The sequence below is a fragment of the Miscanthus floridulus genome, chromosome 7, assembly GCF_019320115.1.
Source record: "Miscanthus floridulus cultivar M001 chromosome 7, ASM1932011v1, whole genome shotgun sequence".
Lineage (NCBI taxonomy): Eukaryota > Viridiplantae > Streptophyta > Magnoliopsida > Poales > Poaceae > Miscanthus > Miscanthus floridulus.
Window position 1 is genome coordinate 22,404,644 of NC_089586.1, and position 25,529 is coordinate 22,430,172.

General features: G+C 46.0%; 2 protein-coding genes and 1 pseudogene across 3 annotated transcripts; 2 read left to right on the forward strand and 1 right to left on the reverse strand.

The window, feature by feature from the left end:
* Window positions 1-5,266: 5,266 nt before the first annotated feature.
* LOC136462813 (meiosis-specific protein PAIR3-like) lies at window positions 5,267-12,630 on the forward strand. Of its 2 annotated transcripts, none has more exons than XM_066461861.1 (13): window positions 5,267-5,412; window positions 6,297-6,377; window positions 6,658-7,699; window positions 8,546-8,686; window positions 8,758-8,821; window positions 8,905-9,191; window positions 9,802-9,942; window positions 10,008-10,071; window positions 10,150-10,299; window positions 10,443-10,501; window positions 11,220-11,354; window positions 11,731-11,822; window positions 11,899-12,630. In XM_066461861.1, exons 2-13 carry the CDS (start codon window positions 6,348-6,350, stop codon window positions 11,965-11,967), a joined length of 2,274 nt encoding a protein of 757 aa, XP_066317958.1. In that variant the 5' UTR covers window positions 5,267-5,412; window positions 6,297-6,347; the 3' UTR covers window positions 11,968-12,630. The 2 variants fall into 2 exon arrangements, with proteins under 2 accessions (XP_066317958.1, XP_066317957.1); XM_066461860.1 differs by having other exon boundaries at window positions 6,340-6,377.
* Window positions 12,631-12,775: 145 nt separating this feature from the next.
* Window positions 12,776-14,091, forward strand: LOC136465205 (uncharacterized; annotated as a pseudogene).
* A 3,070-nt stretch (window positions 14,092-17,161) lies between these two features.
* On the reverse strand, window positions 17,162-18,027 carry LOC136462814 (protein GLUTAMINE DUMPER 4-like). Its single transcript, XM_066461863.1, has one exon. It carries the CDS (start codon window positions 17,853-17,855, stop codon window positions 17,259-17,261), a length of 597 nt encoding a protein of 198 aa, XP_066317960.1. The 5' UTR covers window positions 17,856-18,027; the 3' UTR covers window positions 17,162-17,258.
* Between the last annotated feature and the right edge of the window lie 7,502 nt (window positions 18,028-25,529).

Genomic DNA, 25,529 nt, shown 5'->3' on the forward strand with positions numbered 1-25,529 from the left:
AACATACCATAACAACAAGCGTTCAACAAAAGTTGCTAAGAACTTTTATACAATGATTCAGCAAGAGTTTTTACTAATATACAGAGCACCACTCCCCCTTCGCCGAATAGGTCGACGTCTCTAGCCAACCTCTTCGCCAGCTATTCCACCTCATCCTCTAGTCTGGTGATCTTTGTCACATCTATTCCGTGGGCATAGCCAGTCACCACGCGCTAGAGATCCACTGCAGGGTAATGCGACTGTAGCTAGGCAAGTGCATGGACGACGACTCCATGGGCGGCGTTGCGTGCAAACTCCTTGAAGTCCGACCATGCTATACGGCACCGGTCCAAGATCGACCGAGGTCATGGGTCTTCAAGCAGTAGCTCTCTCCCTTCGGATGGTTCGAAGCCAATACAGTCAAGCACGGGCTTGATCCCTGCCTTCATCGCTTCAATCTCCTTGTCCTGTGTTTTCACTTGGTCTCCAAAGAACTGGAATTGCGCGAGCGCCTGGTGCCGATACTCTGCAAAAAAGTGGCGGTATGCTAAGCATGCATTCAACACTTCACAGGTAAAAATAAAATGTCAGGCACTCACATCAAAGATCTTTAGCTATCTTCTTGGCCTTTTTGTCTACCTCCTCCTTCGCTGCAGTCAGCTGCACGATGGCCTCTTGGAAAAGGCCAAGCTCCATTTCCAATGCTACATATCACAACAAGACGTCTCACAACACTGAGCATTAACAAGACAAGATTAAAAACCATACCTTTCTGCTAGTCGGCACTGCGGCTAAGCTGCTCGGCCAATGTCTGGTTCTCCGCCTCCATCTATCGGTGCTCCGCCTCCAACGCCAGGACTTTCACCTCCACATCTTCTCTACGGTGGCATTCTTCGAGTAGGCGCGCTTGGACGTCATCGATTGACTCTTGCAAATTATTGTTCTCCTCTAGCACTAGGGCTATCTCTTCTAGTTGTTGCCGGCGCTGTTCGGATACTTTCATAACGTTCTACCACAAGCAATGGGTTAAAAAGATTGCAATAATCAAGGGACACAATAGAAGGGTTTTCTTAAGCCTACCTCAATGCGACTGATCATTATCGCTAGGTTGGTCCTTAACCTCTTCTTCTCTATGCTCGCCTCCCCCTCCTCTAGCATTTCAAATTCCTCACCGCTCTAGATAACCGTGCAGAGGAGCTAGGGAGGTGGAGAGGGCTCTCGCGTGATTTCTTTAATAACCACAGCAGCCACCTCTAGAGAGGCTCTCCTTGGTCGCTGCTGTGCTCTGATGGGTTGTCTAGGCCTTTCCTCTATTGTTGATGCCGTCGGTGTTGTTGTTTTCTCAGTAACCATGGGTGGCTCCTACGCCGTGGTGCTCGGCGCATCCCCTATGGCTTCTACTCCTACTTTGGCAGGATCAGCTGGCGTGGACCCTGCGGCCCACAACCCCTCATCACCCAGATCCCCCTCGTCATGCTCCCACCTCCAGGCAAGGTTGGGCCAATGACTGGCGGCTCCTCCATGGTAGGGCAGCTAGTTCCGCATCCACTGACACTCAGTGGGGGCAATTGGATCTGCTCCCCCTTATTCTTGCTAGACATGGGGAGTTTTCGATTATGTTGCATGCTCTGCGCTATGAGCAGCAGCAGCCTACATGTCCTCACTCGACTCCGCACTTTGTCCCACAAACAACTCGTCAGCAATTAGCAAACAATGCTAAAAAAGAATTACGCACAAAGAGGGGAACTTATAATTGGGCTCCCGTCGTGTGGTCCTAAACCGACATGTCCTTCCTGAGCCCTCCTGACCTATGGTAGAGCTACCTAGCACATTCGCCATCTTCGGGCTTCCCATCTCTGTCGCTGTCGGCCATGCCATTCGGGTAGGCTTGGGGGTCATGGTCGGAATCTCTCGCGTTGTCTCAAGGACTCACCTATCAGCCCAAGTCAAAGCCATCGTGGTCCTCCGAGCGCTCTCGAGGACTACTGCTGCTACCTCCCAAGCTCACCACCTCTCCTGCATCTCTGCCCTGGCTAGAGCTGTTGATGGAGGTCTCACTATGCTCAGAGGTGACGGAGCTGCCAGCTCATCTTCAGAAGAAGTGTCCGACAGAACTATCTATCGCCTCTGAGGCTGATTTGAGGCCCCAATGTTTACCGGGCCCTCCTCATCTCGAGAGGGCATAACTGTTTTTCTCTTCTTCGCGGATGGCTTCTCATCAGCTGATCGCTTCCCACGAAGCTTTTCATGGACATACTCCGTCCATGTGTCACTACCTCTAGCTTCTTGGCTCTCTAAGCCCTCCTCATCTACATCAATGCTTGGCTAATGCTGGGGACTACTTGGTCGAGCGTCCACAACCCTTGGCCACTCCTCTAATGGGATTACCAAAAAGTAACCCGCCTAGTCCTATCCATGAATCTTCAACAACACAAATGAATATATTGCAAAGTGAGGACAATCAAGCAAAACACCATAGAAAAGCCTCTCACCATCGGGGGGAGATTTCCATCATTGAAGGCATGTTGCTGGTCTCTGATGGACACCTGACTCGTGAGATTGAACAATATCCTAATCCGTCGCATGACTTCATCTCGGGCAATTTCCTCGAGCACCTCGTGGGTCCCATCAGTATCTCCCTGGTACCCAAATGCTAGGTGCGCCCTCTCCTTGCAAGGCTAGATCCAGGGAACATGAAGTTTGTCGCCACAACGACTCCATCAAACCTTCTGTAATCTATCAACCGCAGGAGCTCCCTTACTTGCTCCATTCCATTTAGGCTGGTCCTCTCCGACCACCTTGTGTTCACCACTGGCACCTGATCAACGTCGCACTAAACATATGGTTCTACCTGCTTGATGTAGAACCATCTGCAGGCCCAGTACTTCACATTCATGTTAAGTGGGACGGCGATGTACTGACTCACCATCTCGTCCCACAGCTGCAGATAAGCACTGCCGACTACCTTGGATCTAGCTCCCCCCCCCCCCGCATCTTGAGATAGAAGAAATGGTGAAATAGATCGAAGTGGGGCAAGATCCCTAGATATGCCTCACAAAGATTAATGAAACACAGCAACATGAAGGATGGAATTCGGACTAAGGTTGGAGAGAATGATGCCATAGTGGTCAATTAGCCCACGGAGAAAAGGATGAATTGGGATGCTGAATCCGCGGATGAAGTAATCTTCAAAAACAACAAGTTCATCGGAATGGGGCATAGGGAAATTCTCACCAACCGTCGGGAACCATCTCGCTGTCACCCTGTCCGGTAGAATCCCGAGCACCACCAAGTTGTTGAGTGCCCTCTCATCACTAACGGACTACACCCACGCCTTGGCACGGTTGACCTCGCGCGGCGCCCGCCTCGAGCCGCTGCGATTCCTCTTCAGCGCCATCAAGTAGATCTAGAGACGATGGTTGCTCGCTGCCTGGATCTACTCCAGCGGCAGAGCGTTTGCAGACGGGAAGGTGTACGTGCGCAAGAGTGTGAGGAAGGCGATGTGGTGTGCGGGAAATGGTGAGTGCGCCTCGAAGCCACGGTGGACTTATAACGGAATGACCATTGACCCTCTGCTTTCTAGGGTTTTTGGAAAACCGCGCCTGCCGCGCCGCGTTCCCCCTGAATTCTCTGCGTGTCATTGGGCCGTTAACTGGGCTTACCGTATCCGTACGCGAAGCTGCGTTTCGAGCGAGCCGCAAAGACAAAACGTGTCAAGCGGTATTTCGAAGGAATTTTTGGATTTTCATGGCAAGATATTTTTTCTGACCCTGCTACAAGATATATTCGTAATCTTCCAGCAAGTTTGGGGACTACGTGTGTACACGTCATCTAACGGTGACTGTACTATTTTTCTCAGCTAAGTTGGGAACGGGTTCAGCACCTAAAGATTACTACTTTGGACCCTGTCACCACGAGACTACTTCACCTAGTGCTAGGCTCAGGGACTAAGTGGACACACTTCACCTTTCGGTAAATGTGCTTATTTCTTTTACTTAGATTTCTTCAAAACGGCTAAGTTCCTTCACGGTAACTAAGTCAAGGACACCACACGACCAACTTCGACGCCCGGAACCTAAGTGGGCATACTTCGTCTAAGTTGGAGATTTCAAAAAAATTAACTTGAACTCCTTACATCCTTCTGACAAACCTCGGTTTCGCATAAGTCTGAGCTCGGCTCCCGGTTGAACAGCTCGAACATTGATTCTAACAGCTCGGACGCTCGCTCCAATAGCCCGGGTGCCTAACTAATTGCTCGAACATCTTTTTCAACAGCTCGGCTCCTGTCAGACAGGTCGAAAGCCTTTTCCTGACAATTAACGGCGTGTTGATCAGCTTGGACAAGCTCTGGACGATGTTCCTCAGAGGATGCAAGGTGCTCGGGGACTAGCTGTAGGGTATAACCTCCGATACCCATAGGGTTGTACATGGTCCGAGCTGTCAGGGGAGGCCCAGGCCTCTAGGCTGTGCATGGGTCACGCTACTAGTGGAGGCCTAGCTTACAAGACGACGCCGCGTGAGGCACGACATAAGTCAGCATGCCTTACAAGACTACGTGAGGACCCTCGGTGATCTAGGGAACCCCTCGGATATGCTAAATCCCGTAATATCTGTAACTTCATATCTTATAAACAGATCAGGATAGAAACAACCGATCTATAATCCTATCCTCTGGGCTATACAAGACGGATAGGGACCCCTCATTTTTTATCTGATCATACACAATACAATCCACAAAGACACATGACGTAGAGTATTACGTCAAGCTGACGGCCTGAATCTGCCTAATCGCTGTCTCTTGAGTTCTGTGTCACCATTCAGTTTTCTCATGTGCACCTCCACCGATTCATCTACTACCGTGTGCATACCCTTAATAAACTACCGATCAGATTTCGTCGACACTCTAGTCAGGATTAGTTCTGCCCGACCAACATTATTAAGAAATGGCACCTTTCTCCCGCCTTTGATTGCTTCTTCTATCATTTGTTGCTCTAATCTGCCCCCCTGAGATAATTCTATAATTTGTTGCCACACACACAGGAAATGCCATACTCGATCACACATAAACGCTGTATTGAAAAAGGTCTCCTGCGTACCATACCATAAAAGGGGAGATAGGTTTTAACGAGACCATTAGTTTTAGTTTGCTGGGCCTCTGCATGCTGATGGGATTTAAAAAAAGGCAGCATTCCGGCCCATTCCAGGCACAGGCAAAAATTCTAGGGACCGTTCAGAGACACTGACTTCACGCCCTGCCTTTTCTTCTCCCAAACATTGACCCCGCGTGCGCGCGCGCTCTCTCTCGCTCGCTCTCGCGGCGGCAACTAGGCGATCACCGCCGCATCCCGCCGCCCTACTCTAGGTGCGCAGGTCTTCGTCGGTCCCCTCGCTAGGCCTTCGCCGGCCCCTTCACTGGCGACGGGCACCCAACAGGTATGTGCACCCCGTCTCGCCCCTTCCTGGTGTGCGAAACCGGGCACCCGAACCCTAACGACTTCAGCTATTTGGAAATTTGTATTCGGATCTAATCTAATTAAAAGTGTATATGTGTATTGTCCCCACTATATTCGATTTTTCTGCAATAATTATTAGAGTGTCTCCACCCTGATTGTGGTTGAGGAAGACGATAATTGAATATTGTGCGCTGCTACATGATACAGTTATGTTATTGTGGTATTCTGCTTATAGGGGACTATTCACTGTAGGTAAGAGTTTTTATGCTTGTAATGCTCGTGGATAGTGTGATATGTTGAAATGGTCTGGAATGAATCCTTGGTCTTACTGCAGAGGTCAGGTCAAATCTAGCTGTGGCATGTAATTTGCATAATTTGAACCAAGAGCAGTTATTTGAGTGGGAAGAGAAAACAAAAGCAGCTTGGATTTGAAAATTTTCCGTACAATGCACTTGTTTAAGCCAATAAGTTTATTGATTTGATAAATGCATCTGGTCTGGTTCTGTGACAATGTACAGTGTTTACTGTTAATTTCTCTCAGGCGTGATTTCTACTGTACTTTAATGTATGGATTTGATGGTTATATTGCTTTGATATTTGTCTGCTTTAATTCGCTTGGTTAGTCAAGGGTCATCGATGAATTGGTGATCCACCTATGTCAATGCTGATGTGCAGGAAGTTTGCTTATTTTTTACAGCATGTTTTTGCTGTTGCTCATATTGCTGCACTTCTGTGCTGCTGAATCTCTCCCTCTCGCCAAGTTTTATAAATGGCGTTTCCTTGGTTGTGATTTGTGAAGCTTGATTTAATCACACAAGATGCTTTCAGAATCTTATTTCATGCAGTTGTTTTCCAATTTGTCAGGTTCACCTGTAGTTAATTTTGTAAATTATTGTTATCTCTGTAGCTGCCCCAATGGAAGTTGAGCTGCCGAACATCCATAAAGTGAGTAGCAATTTCTTCTTCTAAGTTGTACCCTTGTAGGGTGTGCTGATTATTAATTTCACCTTTTCAGCTCTGGTTATCCCTATATTGTACTCTCCATTCCAAATTATAGGTCGTTCTAGCTTTTCTTGATAGATAGCTTTTGCTATGTATCTAGACATAGCGTAAATCAAGATGCATAGCAAAATCTATGTACTTAGAAAAGTCAAAACGACTTATATGGAATGGAGGGAGTAGTATTTTAACAAATTAACATATTATGATATGTGTTAATGTGTAGGCTACTTCAAGTGACCATTGGAGTTTAGCCAGCAGCCAATATCCGTCTGGTAAATTTCCTAAGGTCTCAGTGGGTATCACGATTCCAAGGGCAGGTACTGTATCAAGAGGTGGAGATGCTACCCCAACACCTACATTGGACAGGAACTTGTCTCAGGGAACTGATGGTTTATCTAGACCAAAAGGTGATAATACTTTGCCTCGGGTTTCACAAGAGGCTGTGAACCATGCTGTATCCACTGAAGGGGCTCCTGAAGCTGACCCTGTTATGAAAGTCTCTGTATCACAACCTGATGACAATGCATGTGAGCAAACAGGAACCTTTTCCTTTGGAACAAGAAGAGAACAAGGCAGCAACAGCCTTGATAAATTGGGGACACCTGAATTTGTTAGTTCCCAAAGAAAACAGAACTTGGAGTCTGCAGATAAAGGCAAGCCCAATAGTGAGATGCTCAGGATGAAGTTGTGGGAGATCCTTGGTGGCACCTCACAAAACAAGCAGGCCGTTGCTTCACCAAACCCTGATGACATCGAGACACCTGATCAGCCTAGAAGTCAAACTGTCAAAGGACCATCTTCAGGGAACGAGGAGGTATTCACTTCACCTTTTCCTGATAACATCAAGACACCAGATCCACTGAAGCGTCAAACGGTGAACTTCACAAAGTGTAAACTGTCCCTTGATCCAATCGAGTCAGATTCTGATAGTCCAAAAGTTGTTGAAAGAAGACCTGTGACTCGCTCCTTGGGACGCAAGAAAGCACCAGCATCCTACAAGAAGCAGAGCAGAAGTGCAAAGAAACCATTATCTACTTTTCGCTCTACACCCAAGAAGAAAATTCTGGACAATGTGTTTACCTTTAATGAGAAATGCACACCTAAAACAGTGGATCAGGGTGAAATGAATAAAGCCACTGAATCACCTGGCAGTGGATCTCCTGATTCTGCCAAAAAACGAGAAAACAGGAAACAACCGTATCTTTCACCCCTTTCTCCAACTGAGGATGAAGGGATTAAAAGTTCTGAAACAAGTTTTGCAAGAGGTCAGTACCACATTGCCATTCTGTCATACACTTCATACAGAGAGAAAAAAAAACATTAGTTTGACGCACAGCTTTACATTCCCTTTCGTGTTTAGTGTTGCATATCTGAAAAAGGCAAGTTCAACATGCTGTGTACCGTGCTCTATTTGGCTATTCCCTTCTTCATGCATGATGGACCATGTACATGTTTTTGGGGCTAAGTCTGTGCCTGTTAGTATTTCTGGGTTTATTGATCTATTGGATATATTTAAACTTTTCAAGTTACTTTACATTTTCAACTATTTGCATGTCCATTCAGAATTTGCAAACATATATTTCATGAACTATGATTTAGGCTGTCTCAGCATGTTGTCATTTCTTTATGACTTACTTGTTTGCCAATTCCAGTAAGATAAAATCATTTTTAATCATAGAATATATTCAAATTGAAGATATGATTTTATGTGATCAATAATGGAATAACAGGAACATTTTCCTATCCTGCATGGTAGTTTACGTATATTTGTTGGTATTATTTGCTATGTTGAGTAGTTGGCTTTTTATTTGGATTTGACTGCATTACTTTTAAGGACATTGGAAAGAACTTGACTGGTTTTCGCCGTATTCCACTGGTAAGTTTGTCGCATGTTTGGAACAAACTTGACTGGTATTCCACTGCCATGTTTGGAAAGAACTTTTAGTATCAGGCAGCTAAAGTTCTTCCCTAACGATGTTTTTGGCATGCTACTCATAACTAATATGTATTCCCTAACGATGTTTTTGGCATGCTACTCATAACTAATATGTGTTCCCTAACGATGTTTTTGCCATGCTACTCATAACTAATATGTGGTTCCTCAAATGCAGGATATAAATCTCACAAACGGCCTTCAGATATCGATGGCCCTGATAAATCTCCTGTTGAGCATATGGGTAGGAAATCAAATCTAAAAGAGGACAGAATGAGCAAAAGACACTTATCTTCACCTGCTCCTTTTTCCACTTCTGGTAAAACTGCTTACTTTCCTTCATTGAGTATTTGAGTCCATGGTTAGCAGTTCTTAACCTTTTTTTTCCAGCAACACAAGAAACTACAGATTCTGATAAAGAACAAGAACAATGCCCAGAAAACTTCCTAACCAGGTTCTGTCTTATCATTTGTTAATAAAATTATGTGTATATCCTAGTTTGTTAGTATGTTTGATTACGTTCTTGATTTTTGCCAGGGATTTTGATCAAGCTTCCAAGCAGCCGAGCCGAAGTGCAAAGAAACCATTTTCTACTTTTCACTCTACACCCAAGAAGAAAATGCAGGGCAATGTGTTTACCTTCAACGAGAAACGCACACCTAAAACAGTGGATCAGGACAAAATGGATAAAACCACTGAGTTGCCTGGTAGTGAGTCTCCTGGTTCTGCAGAAGAAAGAGAAAACAGTAAACAACCATCTCATTCACCCATTTCTCCAACTGAAGATGAAGGGAGTAAAAGTTCCGAACAAAGTTTTGCAAAAGGTCAGAGTACCACATTGTCATTCTGTCATACACTTAATACAGGAAAGCATTTGGCTAGATCATGTTACATTCCCTTTTGTGTTTAGTGTTCCATATCGGTAGAAGGCAAATGCAACAATACTGTGTACCATGATCTATTCCCCTCTCCACGCATGATGAACCATGTGCATGTTTTGGCGCTAAGTCTGTCTCGTAGTATTTCTGGCTTATTAATCTGTTTGATATATTTCAAGTTAGTCTACATTTCCAACTATTGCATGCTTATGCAGAATTCCAAACATATATTTTCATGAACGTTCAATTAGGCTGTACCGTTATCTTTTCATTTCTTCATGACTTTCTTGTTTGCCAATTACAGCAAGCTAAAATAATTTTTAATCACAGAATATATTCAAATTGAAGATACAATTTTGTCTGATTAATGGGATAACAAAACATTTTTATATCCTGCATGGTAGATTACATATATTTAGTTGGTATTATTTTCTATGTTGAGTTTGCTTTTTATTTGGATTTTGACTGCATAACTTTGAGAAGGATGCAGCTCAAGCTCTTACCTAAGGATGTTTATGGCATGCTACTCATAACTAACGTGGTTCTTCAAATGCAGTATATAAATCTCACAAATGGCTTTCAGATATCAAGGGCCCTGATAAATCTCCCCTTGAGCATGTGGGCAGGAAATCAAAACTAAAAGAGGATAGAATGAGCAAAAGATACTTATCTTCACCTACTCCTTTTGCTACTTCTGGTAAAACTACTTACCTTCATTGATTGTTGACTCCATTGTTAGCAGTTCATAACTTTTTTTTTCAGGAACACAAGAAACTATAGTTTCTGACAAAGAACAAGAACAATGCCCAGAAAACTACCTAACCAGGTTCTGTCTTATGCTATGTTAATTAATTATTTGTCTTAGTCTGTTAGTTTGTTTGATTATGTTCTTCATTTTCATCAGGGCTTTTGATCAATTAGTAGTGGTTCTGGGAAGGTTCCAAACTAAGATCAAGTCTGAAACAAGCAAGAAAAGTTCTGAGATACTTGCAGCTACTAGAGAGATAATATATCAGCACCTTGAGGGGGTTGAGGCGCAGATGCAGGCTGATGTGTAAGATCTTGTCCCAGTGCTACCCTGAAACCAAACCCTCTTATCCTCATATACACATATATACAGGGTCCAATATAAATATACATATCACAAAAACTGTAGGTACAGTTGCTTGATACATGTCATTTTGACTGTTATTTTAGGGATAAACTGATCAACACAGGCAAGTCTAAAAGGAAACGCCTAGAATCTACATTTGAAGGTACCAATTTCATCATGTTAATGCTTCCAAGCTGGAACCAAATTTTATTTAAGAATTATCATGACGGGATCCCTTTGGCTGTACTCGATCATAGAGCAGTTAATCTCTGAAGATTTGCATTGTTATCCAATATTCACGATTTCTCGTTCTCTATCTATTTGGATTATTCAACTCAAGCAGTGTAAAAGTTCTTTATTTCTTAATAAGAACTGTAGTTCTACATATACCTTTTGGAATCTGCAGCAGCTATGTGAAGTACGTTTTGAATCCTAGCAGTGAGAATTATATCCTGTTATTTACAGTTTATCATGTACTTAGTAGAACATAACAATAGGGTCATAACTAACCAAACATAATAAACAATTGGTGCAAATAGAACCCAAAAGCCCAGCTTGAATGGTGTTACATTGGTAGATTTGGTTCTTATAAACTCATTCATCATTCTCCTGTGCTGAAGCATTTTGCCAATCCCATGAAAGATTATTTGAGAAATTCGTTAGTACCATGTCCAAATCTGTGCCCCCATTATCCAACATGGATGTTTTTTTTAATCTTTGTTCTTTGTTATTTGGATCTTTGTGGACCTTGTTGTGTATCTAGGTACATATCTAAGTATGCAGCCGTGTTAAATTTCATATTTTCCTGCTTTTTTCTTTTCTTTTTGCTTTTTTCTTGCATGTTATTAGTTAACAAATTATATCTTTTGATTGATACACAGATCAACAAGAAAAGCTAAGGATTCTTCACGAGAAGTTCAAGGAGGAGGTCAACAAGCAGCTTCTGAATTGCAGGAGTTCTCTTGAGGATTTTGAATCCTACCATGCAGAACTTAAGGGAGTAGCTGACAAGCAAAGTAAGTCTTAACACTACGCCTAACCTCTGGAGCAATGTAAATGAAGCATCTGATGGATCATTTCTTATTTTTCTTACAATTTCCAAAAACTGTGAAACCATGTTAACTTTGTGAACATCAAGCCTTGTGAAGCAAATACCTGTGAAGCCTTGCTTATCCATACATTTCAATTGTATTGCTCCTAGCCGTTTCTCTATTTGGAAATATTTTAGCTACTTTGAATGAATGATTTTGCGTTCATACATACATTGCTTTGGCATTTTTAACTATAGCTGTGTTCATTTGTATCACTGACCAATAAATGATCATTTTTTTTTACCACTGACCATCGGAGTTACCATTTAATTTATTCTGTATTTTTATTTTACATCGACAGAATCATCCCACAAGAAGCTCCTGGTAAATGCTGAGAAAACAGTAGGTGCTCAGATCAACGATGCAGAAACCAAAATTGCTGAGGTCCAGAAGGTAGGTCGAAAGCGGTTTTCAAAGCTCACATACGCCTTATTGACCAAATGCTCATCTCTTTCTGACACTCCTGCAGAGAGCCCGGAAGAGGATGAATGGCCTGAAATACGTGCTCAAGGAGCTGATTACAGAAACTGCAGATTGACTGATCGAAGTTCCTTCACTCTGTCCAAGTACATATCACTGGTGCAAAGATTAGGATACACAGGATGCACATTGCAAACACGTCTAGGTTTCCATTTGAAAGGGGTACAGGAGAATCATGATGCACATAGGTTTTGTTGGTAACTGAACTTCGCAAAGACAATTTTACTTCCAGACGTCCATAGTATCATTTTCTGGGCAGTACCTTCAGTGAGGATTTTCGCCACCTGGTCGATGTGCACAGTGCACTGTTGTGTTGGTTGCACTATTTCGCATGAGTGACTAAATACTATACAGAAAACCGCAACACTCGACGTCTTTCAGCGGTATGTGACCTATAGGATGCTGCAGTGTGCACTGTTGCCCTTCGTTCTTTCCAAACTCTGTTGCAGGGGCGGATCCAGGGCCCGGGCTGCAGCCCGGGGCGAGTCCATGTAGCCCTTTTAATATATGTGGTGTTTAGCCTAAAAAAACTACGATCTTAATTAGATAAAAGGAGGCCTAGGAAGCAAGATCAGACTGCTTTGAACATGAATCAGCAGCTCAGTCCGGGGCGCAGCCCCGTTCTGGATCCACCCCTGCTCTGTTGCGAGCTGGAATACTAATGTGCAATGCAGAGTTGTCTTGATGTTAAACGTGATTCGATGCTGGCTTGATGCTGTGCACTGGAATCAAATGGGGTCGTTTGGTGGTGCATTGATTGACGTGTTTGTTTATGCATGGATTTGCAATGCCGTTGTTCCATCTTTTCTCTCGCTTTTTCATGCATCTGTGGCCTTGTGAGTTTCTTCCCACCCGACTTGTGATGTATGAATGTATCAAATGGTTCAAACGGTGCAGTGGATTTCATAAGCGATCACAGGCAGTCTGAGGGTGCTTCAGTTGATTTCATAAGCGATCACAGGCAGTCCTGTTAGATCACACAGAGGACACAGTAAGGGCTCCTTTGGGTACCCCAATCCACGGGGGATCCCTGGCTAATCTGCGTGGGGGAGAAGGCCAGTGTCTTCGCTGCCTCGCTAATCCACGGTGCCCTTTTGGATACACCACACCCCCACGTAACCCCGCGCCTTTGCAGCCCTATCTCCGTCAATTCCCCGGGGCACAAAAAAAAACTACTCCGCACTCGCGATTCTCTTTCCCCGTCATTCTCTCCCTCACGCTCGCTGGATGACTGGATCTCTGAGCGTCTCTGCCTCGTCGTGGCCATGGCTCCTTGACGTTTCTGAAGCACGGCGTTGTCCTCCCGGGCCGTAACGGCGTGCTCCTTATCCCGCTCCTGGTCCTCACGGTCGCCCTCGCCGCGGCGCTGCTCCTCAGCAACGCCCTGTCCATGTAGCCGTTGGACGCCGCTGTGCTTGCTGGACGCAGACGCCACCAGCCGCGTCGACCCGTCCACCGCCGCGTACCGTGATCTCATCAAGGCCCTCCAGTCCGACCTCCAGCGACTTCTTGTCGCCGCCGCCGGCTTCCTCCTCGCCGCCGTTGTGGCCGGATCCGCCATCAAGATCTCCACCATCTTCTCCGCCGCAGATCGACGCGCCACCGTGACCGCGGTGCTCGGCACGGCCCAGGGCAAAGTCTGGGGCCGTGCTGACCGTCGCATTTAGGTACGTCCTGGAGCTGGCCCGCGCCGCAGCCATCGTGGCCCTGGTCATGCTCGCGCCCCGCGGTCGTCCTCCTGGACTACTCTCTCATGTTGCTCTTTCTCAACGCGCTGCTCGCGCTCCTCGCCACGCTCTTCCTCGTCTACCTCACCGTCGTCTGTGCGCCGTCACTGTTGCCGTGTCCGCGCGCGGAGCCCGGGCGGCGCGGCGTGAGCGCAGTGGGCCGTGCGTTGTGGCTCATGCGGGGCCAGGGCGGCCCGTCTACATGCTTGCACTCAAAGCCGCCAGCGGAGTGGCCACCAGGCGTCACCTACCTGCTGCTGCTCTGCTCTGCGCCGGAGCTGCATGACTTTCCACGCCCATGTTCTCGCTCCCGTGCACAGATTGCACCGCGGGAAATTTGGCATCCGCGGGTTACTGTCACCGGAGTGGGAGGGGATGTCATGTGCAGGGTCAAAATCTCCTTTGGTGTTGAAATCCACGCGCATTTGCCCCCCTGTCATCCAAAGGAGGCCTAAAGGGGGGTCTTAGTGTAGTCACACGAACACATCACACTTTGATTGGATCACACACAGACCTTGTTCTTAGGAGAGTCCGTCAGCCATCTGTGAGACAGAAATGCGAGGTCGGTGTACTGATACGGCGGACGGTAGCGGATCTGGCGCGTGGGAGCGGATTGTCCCATTTGAATCGGCCGAGAGATAAACGGCACCGGGCCCATTCCTCTTCTCACGGCCAGAGTCCACCTTTGAAGGAAGGAAGATATAGAACACTGCACCACGGCCCATGGGCTTTTTATGCACACAAGTACATCTTTCTGTTTTTTTTAATAGGGCACACGACAACATCTTTCCTTTCTGGAACACTTGGATTTGGATGTACAGCCTTGTGTTTTCTTAATATAACATATAATATAAGCATGTCTCCCCGGGTTCTAGTGCTACGATTCCCTGGGTGCATCATGCCTGCCCCTAATTAGCGTACATGGTACATCGACTGGTCCAGGTATTTGGAACATTTGTAGATTCTGCAGAGAAACTTTGGCGCTGCAAACACGGAGAGGAGGTTGTGGGTGCATGTACTTCACTCCAACATGAAATTCTCCTGGAAAGAATATAATCTCGCGCGAGTTGACGAGCCACACAGGCATCTAATCCATGCTGTCGGTCTACTCTACTGACTACTGGACTCGACTGGCATGAGCATGAATTAATTCCTAACGGTTCAGGTGTCCTTTCCACTAATAAAACAGAACATGACACCCAGCATAACAGTGGTGGCCGAACATCTGGTTCCCTATCTGGAACAAGCACAAATTATCTTTTTGTGAGATTTTGTTTGCGGGAAGTGAGTTAGGAGTTCTGCCTAATTAATTATGGAGTAGGGAAAAACACCACTACCGCAGACCGCAGTTAGCCGCCTGGGCGGGCTGTGTGCGCGCGAGAAAAAGGGACTAGGGCGTTTTTGGCTCTAGCCGCACTTCGCCACAACTGAACTGTGGCGTGCCGAAACTACATTTGGTTGCTACCGCTCGTTGGGCGTGCCGAAACTGCAGCGCCGTTCCATGTCTAGTTGTGCGCCAACTCCCGCCAAAAGTCCGGCGCTCATTTCCTACGACAAACATTGGCGTGCTGCGGCTACCAACCAAACACGCCCTATCCTTTCTTGTACTTGCATTGAGCCTCAACATGAACAAAACTGAAATATATCCAACACAATGCCATGGGGATTTAGTTCAGAGTTTAGTACAGAGCTTTCCAAGAAAGCCCACAAAGTTTCCCTGGAGGACTGCCTTTGCACACAAAATTTTTTTATGAAAAATTATCAGCTAGAATCTATAGTATTTTTCTCTCACAACAAAACAGCTTCAGTCGACTTATCAGCTAACTTATGTATCAGCCGAATAGAGCCCTTATTGATAAAGCTGGGGCAGGTTGCCTGGTTGGAAAGAGGAGACTCCTTTCTAAGGCCGGAAGAAGAATGCTACCATGACAGTCGATTTATCAGCTGATTGTTTTTGTCACAGAAAATGGCTCATAAAAAAAATGATATGATCCAGGTGCTTTTTTTTTGGAAGGGAGACGATCTTGAGCCTTGAGGACGTGAGCAGGGGACACTGCATCTTATTATCAGGTGGCCAATCACATGCAGGACGAGGGAGGTGGCTCTGGTTCAAGGGTCCGTTTGTTTGAGTCCTAGTTTTAGCTAGGACTTTTAACTTAAAAAGCTAGTTTATTGGTGTTTTAATAATTTTTTAAGCTTCTCAGCACAGCAAAAGGTAAAAAAAAAAACGCTTAAAACGTGCTTTTTATATTTTCTCGTAAGTTACCTTTCTAGTTTTTTTTATATAAATTAACTCAAGGCTCTGTTCGCTTGAGATTATCAGCCCTACTTTTCAGTCATGGGAACAATGTTTTTTCTCTCATAATAAATCAGCCGTAGCAACAATAGGTCCTACCGAACGAAGCCTAAACCGTTTGAGCTTTTAGCTACCTTTTGGGCGGTAGAAGCTAGACGCTTGAACAAGCAGCGAGAGGGCTTGGAGCCGTGGACGCCAAAAGCCGACAGAGATCTGTTCCATACTTCCGCCCTGTCCGTTTGGGCTTGTTTGGCTGATAAGCCATGGCTAAAAGTACCGTTGAGTAACTTGGTGTGAGAGAAAAATACTGTTCGTTGGCTAAAAAAGTACGGCTTATAAGTCAAACAAGCCCAAACAAACAGGGCGTTCGATGGAACTGTTCTGCCGGCTTTAGTAAAAAAAAAAAGACCCCCAACATTTTTTGCGAGAGAAGATCATGTACGTACATACAGTACGCAGCGGTACGTACGCGAGCTGTAGACTGTAGTCTTCTTTCCCGCCCTAAATTAATAAGTCGTCGGTTGCAGAAGGCGTTAGCTGGTGCTGGTCTGCTGGATCCGTTACCGCGCGCGCGCTGCGGCGGGCGAACCCAACTGATCGATGCGGACAGAGCTGCACCTGACGGCTCAGCCAGGACGCCATAACGAAGCTGTCGCAGGACAGTCAGAGCACAGCGTCTTCAGCTTCAGCCTGTGGTACTCTACGTCCATCATGATTCATGACGATACTCTACTCCTCGTCCTCGATCATCATCGACCTTCTCCATGGATGATGGTTACCCCTGTCCATCTCCATCTGCAAGCTGTTGAGCTCTATCCGTGGGCCGTGGCGACGAGCGAGCCAAAGGGTCTGCCTGTTTCTGTTTGCGTGGCCACTGGCCACTCTTCCTGCTCTTTGGGAACTTCGATGGATCCACGCTGCAACTGAACAGTTTCCCCTCAAGTTTACCCATCTCGTTTCCTGCTCTTTCCGTTGCATGCGTTTCTCGGTTCAATTCTTTGCTCCAACTCTTTGATCGAATCACAGCTCCACTTCCAGCCTCATTTTTTACATTTCAGACCAACCGTTGTTCAAAAAAAAAAAAAAAACTCTACTGTACCTATTCGGCTTACCCCATATTCAGCTTGTTCGGCTTCTATTTTCAGACGGAATAGTATTTTTCTCTCGCAACAATTCAGCTGGAACAGTGTTTTTCAGCCAGTTTTAGCCAAGTTTCAGACCAGCGAAACAGGGCCAAAAATAGATAAAATAAAAGTAGACGCAGTCACACACGCACAAAAAAAAAGGGGAGAAACAGAACAAGAAGCAAGAAAAAAAAACGAGCTCTCATCTCTCGCCGATTACAGAACTACCACTAACAGTAACGCCACTCTGCTGACTCAGCGCGCCGTCGTCGTCGGCCGCGCGAGCCGGCCAAGATCTCGCCCCGCACTCCACGCACCTCCCTTCTTCGCCGTCCTCAGAGCCGGAGCCGCCGCCGCCACCGCAGCCCACGCTGACGACGACACGACGGGCGTCGTCCGGGGCGCCCCGGCCCGACGCCGGCGTGGCGAGGAACGTGGGCCTCTCGTCGCCGGCCATGATGACCACCACGTGCTCCCGCCAACGCTCCCAGGCGGCCGCCGCGGCCTTCCCGTCGCCGGGCCGGCCCCCCGCGCCCGCGCCGGCCCGGCGTTCCAGGTCGTCGTCCGGCTCCCCCGCGGAGGCCAGGAAGCTGCCGGACAGCTTCCAGTAGGAGCAGGCCAGCGCCAGGAGCGACAGCGCGATGAGCCCCAGCATGGCCGCCAGCCCGCCGAAGAGGTACGGCACCGGCGACTGCCACGCCGACGCCGAGTGCGTCGTCGCCGTCGTGCTCGGCCTCGGCGACGGCGCCGCGGGCCCGTGGCCCATGCCCATCGGGTGCTCCGCGCCTGCAGGCCACATGTGGTTTTGTTTGTTAATCTTTGGGGCAGTGCATGCCACTGCCAGTGAACACCACCAGCCTCAGGAGCAGTGTCTCTGTTGCTGCCTGCCTGCCTCGCTTGCGTTTCTCTTGTCTGGAACTGGAGCAGAGCAGGGAGGAGGGAGACGGCCAGTGTTCGTCAGGTTGGTGATGAATGAAAATGATTGGCGGTATGAGGCAGTGCTTGTACTTTGCTCAGGCCCTATTTATAGAGTACAGAGCTTCATTAAGGTACTAGTAATAGCATGCCAAGTTGATCACAAATCAAGCAAAAAAGGATTTAATTTAGTTTAGTGTTGTCATATATCTATATATTATATTAATATATACTTTTGGTACATAACAAGTAGAATTTAGCACGATATTATAATTGTAAAGCAGAGAAAATTAATTCCTTCTTCAAAACTAAAGTATGCAGTATGATTTGTCCCGGATCCTACGGCAAAGATATTCCAAGTAAGAGCACCTTGGTTTGCTTCACTGGCTTGCCAACCTGAAAACCTATTGTTTTCAATTGCTGCTAGGTGATGGTCAGTTACAAAAAACAACCACTGTTTAGCTTTGCTACGTACTAAGTATAGCATATCTGTGGGCATTTTTACTCGTTTATTTGTGACAAAATCTCACAAATTAAAGCCACGCTCTTATCCATGAGCAGCTAATCGCACGCGCACTCTGCCATGAGTGGATCGAGCATTATATGGCTTTTTGGATACAATTTGCACACCGTGGCTTACAATTTGCCCATTTTGTAAGTCAAAAGAACTCTACAAGTGGATCCAATAGAATACAACTTTTTTTAGCTTACCTATGTCTCACAAACACACTTGTAATATTTGTTGTTTGAAGATTTGCTCAATTTTGCTTTAGGAGATCATAAAATTAACACCGAGTAATTAAACCGTGCTATTATTTGGTTACGGGTCTTTTTATCAGTACTTTCTTCTTCTGAACAAGTTGTTTTCATGATAATGTGTATATTCAGTTCTAGCGCACAGCCAAAGTATCTCACTTTATTCTTTCTGCTATGGTGGAATATACACATGTAGTGCTCATATCCTTTCCTAGAAAGTATACATATCTCTTCTAGCGTAAACAATTTCTCTTCAATTACATGTAATGCTAGCTGATATTTCTTTTGAACTATTTGTGTTCATGAAAATGCGTCGAATTTTCTGAAAGAAATTAAAAAGGGTCCTTCTCCATATAAAAGATACAATTACTAAGTTCTTTTAGTTGATTAGATGGCTCTGCCCATTTCAGGACAAGCAAAGCACACCTCACCACAATAATTGAGCACTACGGTGAAATTCACTTTTGAAGTGGTAGAGTTTAAATTCATCCGTAAACGTCCATACCACTGAAAAGATGAAGAGTAGGGTGGAATTCGTATGGTTTTCTTTAGAGTTTTAGGACCTGTTTGGTTAGCTTCCAATCTGAGAAGATTTGAGGAGATAAAATGCTCCTCAATCCTCTTTAATCCCCTCAGAATCGAACAAGCCCCTATCCATTTGCACCGTGTCAAGAGTCAAGACATATGAAATCTTCAAACCCCCTACAAGTTTTATCTCAATATAAAAGACATCCACATCTTATAAACTATCCACATCATCTCGTAATAAGCCATGTCAGCTAACTAACTTGTAACCTATTAATGCAAGCCATCCATATCATCCCGACTAAGTGCAATTACTGTTTTTAATATGTAAGAAACATATAAGGCATGTGTATTATTTTGCCATTCCATTAGTTTATAATTTGATCTATTTTTTAGTTTTTTATTAAATTCTTTCATTGACATGTCTAACTTTGATAGGAATCGATGCAAGAATATGTAGGTCTAACTCATATATGTAACGATTTGATTTTAAAAAAATCTCACAGCAACACACAAGGAATATTTCTAGTATTCCGTCGACTAAAAAAATACTGAATTAACAAAAGTTCCATAATCTGACCGGTACAAATATTTTATCAATTATCTCGGAAGACACAAAATAAGTGCTTTAATAATTGCGTGGCTTGCTCTGTTGAACCTCTCCCTACGCCACTCCTTTCTGCTAAAGGCGGCGATGGAGAAAGGTGCTTGGCCTTTCTTTTCACGAACGTTTTCGAGCTTTTGGATACCGTGACACTTGGGACACCTATCCTACAATGCACAAAGCACAGTCAGAGCGACTCATGCAAGTAGAAGTGTGTTTGTCCTGGGTACCGTTGATGATGACAACATGAAAATCATATGCATGCATACAAAATTAAAGGGTTCTCACTCCCATATCATTTTCAAATTAGCGACATAAATAAATAATAGACACATTTCTTGCGACAGCGAAGTAAACAAAACATTATATATGAGGGAAGAAAATTCCCAAATTAATGGGTCTTTTTTTAGCTCAAATTAATGGGTCTTTTTTAACAAAACATTATACATGAGGGGCTTTTATTTTTATTGTACTAATCCTTAACATGGTACATTCACTCATAGATAAAGTTAGAACAAGAACGATCGTATTGCACGTGTAAATTCTTTTTTAAAAGATAAATGCACAATTTTTTTCCTTCCTCAAAAAGAAAAAAAATTGCATTGTGAGGAAGGAGTTGAAAGGTGAAGACGAATCTATCTGCATACCCAATCCAGCCAGCTTTTGCTTTGCTACCTTTCTCCGGGCGGACACGGCTGAATTGGCGACAACCCTTGCATTTGGGTGGGCAATCGCAATCATTCCCTGTTGCTCATGGCCATGCATATCCTTTCTTCCTGACCGTGCTAGGAGCAGATGAGACGCAATTAATTGCATGCAGGATTAGCTCGATCGGTCCCCTTTGATTACCTGGTTGCGTTGAGCAAGTATAATAACATGTTGTAAGTAGGCTTAACGATGAGATGGAGAAGAGAAGATGTAAGCTTACAGTCGGTGTCGGTGTTTTCGGATCATCGATGAGTAAATTTGTATTTGCGTGTCTGGTTCGGATGGTGTGCTCAGAGGATACAAGGGTTTATACTGGTTCGGGCGGAACGTCCCTACGTCCAGTTTGCTGCTGCTTGTGTTACCGGCACTTGGTTTGCAGCAGGGGTTACAAATAGGCAAGAGAGGGAGAGGATCCTAAGTCTCTAGTGGAGGGAGTGAACGGGTGCTGAGAGCTCAATTGCCGCTCAGTTGTGTGCTCGTGTCGTGCTCTTGTGTTTTTTTATCTCCTGTCCGGATCCCCTGGTAGAAGCACCCTGCTTCCCCTTTTATAGGCGAAGGGAAAACGCGGGTTACAGAGGAGGAAAAGGAGAAGAACGAGAGAAGAAGGCTTCTAGGATCACCAGGTCCTTCTTTTGCTTTATGCAGGTCCCGTCGATCCTGTAGATGTCAACAGGGACGGCTCTATGTCGCGGCCCTATTCATCACTGGCGCCATACGCAGGCGTCATCTGCTGGTCATGGCGTTCCACTCCGTCCCAACAGACATCGCGGTGAATTGACGCGCCTGTCAGTGTCCATACGAGGATTAGGCGCAGAACAGTACCGGCACGCCCGACACTGCTCTTGATGTGAATCGCCAGGTATGGCCCATCATGGCCACGGGTTACATCGAGGCATGCCAGCTTCTTCTCTGATGTTAGAGTTTTGACCCAAGCCCATACGATTGGACCTAGAGTGGTTGACGACGGTATGGGTCCCCGTCGGACGAGATGGAACCCTCGTCCTTGAGGTCGGGCGAAACAGAGCCCGCGACCTTGGACGAGACGGAACCTGTGGCCTTGGGGTCGGGCGAGACGGAGCACGAGCCCAAGGGGTCAGGCGAGATGGAGCCCACACCCGAGGGGTCAGGCAAGACGGAGCCCACACCCACAGGGTCAGGCGAGACGGAGCCCGCACCTATGGGGTCGGGCGAGACGGAGCCCGCACCCAAGGGGTCGGGCGAGACATTTTAATACGTCTCGAGCCATCCGGGGGAGTCAGCATGGGCGCTAACTTCTTTGCTTTGGGTATCCCTAATAACGATACCCGACAGTAGCCCCCGAGCCTGCGGAAGAGTAGAATACTCCTTTGGAGGCTTTTTCGAACAGGAGGACTCAGAGGGCCTTGGCCTTCTTTTTTGTAACCCGTTGCGTGTCCTGGTAGGACGGCGATTCTCTTTTGCCGTGGTCGGTCTTCTTGGGGGGCATTCCTTTTCACCCCTCGCTGTAAGGGCTCCCAGGAGCGGCTGTGAACCCGTTAGTGGGCCAGCCTTCGAACTCTTGGGCCTGAATGGGCCGTAGGAGCATTTTAGCTCTATATCCTTCCTTACCTGCGATAGTTCTTGGCCCATCGACTAGGCAAACCGTCATCCGGCGTGTCCTTTGAGGACGGGCCAGAGATAGCATGCACACGATCTTCCGAGGGAGGTGACGTGACGCAGCGCAACGGGAGGTGAATCTAGGCGGACGGTTTGCCTTCTCACCCCGCTCCATCCTATAAATAGCAGCCTCTCCCTTCATATTTTTGCACACCAAAACCATAGCCTTACCTTCTCCGTTTCTCCTCCACCGCCATTTGGATTTGCCGTGCTTACTTATCTGCCATCGGAGCCCTAGGTCTGTAGCTTCCGCTTCTCCACCGCCACCTTTGCTCCTCCATGGATTTGTGGTATCGCTCCGATGTTACCCATGCGCACATGGAAGGACTCATCAAGCGCGGTCTTCTCCATGGGAGGACCGATGTGGCAGAGTGGCTCATGCTCGGCTGTGAGGATGCGCCAGCGCCAGCGCCGCCTGACAGTTACGTCGTCTCCTTTGCGCCCTTCCATGAGCATGGACTCACGGTTCCTCCCCACCCGTTCTTCTGAGGTCTGCTGCACCACTATTAGATTGAGCTGCAACACTTGAATTCCAATGGGATCTAGCACATCGTAGCCTTCATCATGATGTGCGAGGGGTACCTAGGGATCGAGCCCCACTTCAAGTTATGGAGATATTTCTTCTCTATCTCCTTGATCAAGAAGAAGGAGAGAGGGCAGGAGACCCCGATGCTGATGGGATGCATGGGCATCCACCTCCATGGGCAGTGGGTGACCAAGTACATGCCCTGCCAGCTCTCTAGATCCAACAAGGGGTGGCACTTGCATTGGTTCTACCTGAAGGACGACCTTGCTGCTCCCTTGCCTATCTTCTCCGGGTGTCTGATCGAAGAGGTTCTGCCATCATGGCCGTGGGGCCACCCATCAAGGAGAAGAAGAGGATGCGTGACCTCCTTGAGGCCATCGTGTTCCTGAAGACCCACGGCCTCCATAGGACCGATGTTGTCGGGGGTATCATGCGAGGAGGGTGGCTCCCCTAATGGCGTGCGTCCTCCCACTATACGGGATGACGCTCGACACGTAGCTCATCGGGACGACGCTCGCCTAGGGGCTACTCTGCGATAGTGAGGTCGCGCAGCGCATCAAGGAGGCCATGAGGGAGGCCAACGCCGTGTTCCCAATCCCAGGGCATCCCATGATGTGGCCAGACATGGGCTTCATCGAGCTGCTGGCTGGGTTAGTCTTCTAGGACTCTATCACGCTGTTGCCAGAGCATGCGGCCATGAGGGCGATGAACCATGCCATGGATGAACAAAAGAAGAAAAAGAAGAACGATGAGGAGAAGAAACGACGGTTGAAGCAGCGAACAAAGCTATAGCGAGGGACACGGCGTCAAGGTTTGTTGGAAGAAGAGGAGGAAGAGGAGGAGGATGATGATGATGGCTCCATGTTGCCCATCTCAAGGGAAGCCGACTGACCGAGCAACTTTGATCCACTGTAACTCCCAAACCAGTTAGAGTTAGCAAAAAATTCCCTGAACATAAATTGTAGAGCTACATGTAATCTACAAACTGGCTTTAAGAAGCATCCCCAAATTCTCATTGGTTAGCCAGTTACAATGCTCCCAAGTGAGGTACATCCAAACTGTAAGCAACATAAAGACTTAGAAAACTTTTAGCAAGTCCAAAACAACATTTCTTGCTACTTGTAAGCTAATTTTGAGCATGCTATGCACCGAATTAGGTCTTGACCCAAAAATAAAAGTTGTTACTCTAGTCAAGTACTATAACTTTTCTTAAGGGTGCACTGCTATGCAAATAATCTATGCTATAGTTCAACTTAGGTCAAACATGCAACTTGAAAATGAAAGCCTGCACTATAACCATGACTTAGAGACCAAATGGGTCCAAGTCATGAATACCAAAGTTGTTCCATATGACATTGTAAGCATGTTTAAGGTACTCCTAAGGTCCCACAAACATTTTATACATTGGTTACATGTAAACCCTATCATATGTAAAGCATTTAGTGACAACACATGTGATATAAGAAAACATAGAGATAGAAATTAAGATGCTTATGCTCATGAATGATCAATGATACTTGTGCTCATGCAATTCCAATGCCAAATGCATGCTTAACACCTAGGGTGTTACAACCCTTCCTCCCTTAAAGAAATCTCGTCCCGAGATTTGTACTACCAACCATGTCTCGTAGAAACCCGGATAGACCTCACGAAGATAATTGTCTCACTCCCACGTAGCATCTTGCTCACTATGGTTATTCCATATCACCTTGTAGAATTTAATGACTTTGCTACAGGTCACTCTTTTCATTTCTTCAAGCACTCGAATAGGTCTTTCTTTATAGGTCAAATCTGACTAGATCTTGACACTAGCGGGTTCAATAGCTTCTTCGGGCACACAAATACATTTCTTGAGTTGGGAGACATGGAAAACATTGAATATAGCTCTCATTTTTGGAGGTAACTGGAGTTTGTAGGCTACTAGTCCTTTTTGTGCAATGATCTGATATGGATCGATATACCTAGGAGGAAGTTTTCATCTCACTCCAAACCTTTGTACCTTGTTCATTGGGGGCACCTTCAGATACACATAATCTCTAATTTGGAACACAATATGACTTCTCCTTTTATCTGCATAACTCTTTTGTCTTGATTGAGCAGCTTCTATATGTTGTTGAATGATTTGAACTCATTCTTCAACTTCTTTGATAAAGTCAATACCATAATATCTTCTTTCACCAGGCTCAACCCAATTAAGAGGGGTCCTACACTTGCGACCATATAAAGCTTCAAATGGAGCCATCTTGATGCTCTCTTGATAGCTATTATTGTAGGAGAATTCAGCCAAAGGTAACCAATCCTCCCATGAACCCTTGGAAGAAATCTCACATGCTCTCAACATATCTTCCAAGATCTGATTCACACGCTCAGTTTGACCTGCTGTCTGGGGGTGTTAAGCAGAGCTATCAATCAATGTGGTACCTAAGTACTTGTGCAGGTGTTCCCAAAAATGATTAACAAACTAGGGCCCCCAATCTGATATAATACTCTTAGGTACTCCATGCAACCTTACAATTTGATCAATGTATAGCTTTGCATATTGATGAGGTCGACACTTGACATTGATAGGAATAAAATATGCAGACTTGGTGAGACGGTCAACAATTACCCATATAGAATCATGACCCTTTTGAGTGTTTGGAAGTCCGACAATAAAATCCATACTAATGCCCTCCCATTTCTAACTTGGGATGGACAGTGGCTGAAGTAACCCTGCTGGTTTCATATGAATGGCCTTAACTCGGCAACAGTTATCACATCTAGCAATGTATGCCATAATTTCTTTCTTCATTTTTGTCCACCAA

What these genes read in the sequence shown, in the direction of transcription:
- LOC136462813 (XM_066461861.1), top strand. Translation starts at nt 6,348, where the DNA reads ATGGAAGTTGAGCTGCCGAACATCCATAAA. An exon ending in CCAGAAAACTACCTAACCAG is followed by an intron (nt 10,072 to 10,149) that starts GTTCTGTCTTAT and finishes CATTTTCATCAG; the next exon opens with GGCTTTTGATCAATTAGTAG. An exon ending in GGGAGTAGCTGACAAGCAAA is followed by an intron (nt 11,355 to 11,730) that starts GTAAGTCTTAAC and finishes TTACATCGACAG; the next exon opens with AATCATCCCACAAGAAGCTC.
- LOC136462814 (XM_066461863.1), bottom strand. Translation starts at nt 17,855, where the DNA reads ATGTGGCCTGCAGGCGCGGAGCACCCGATGGGCATGGGCCACGGGCCC.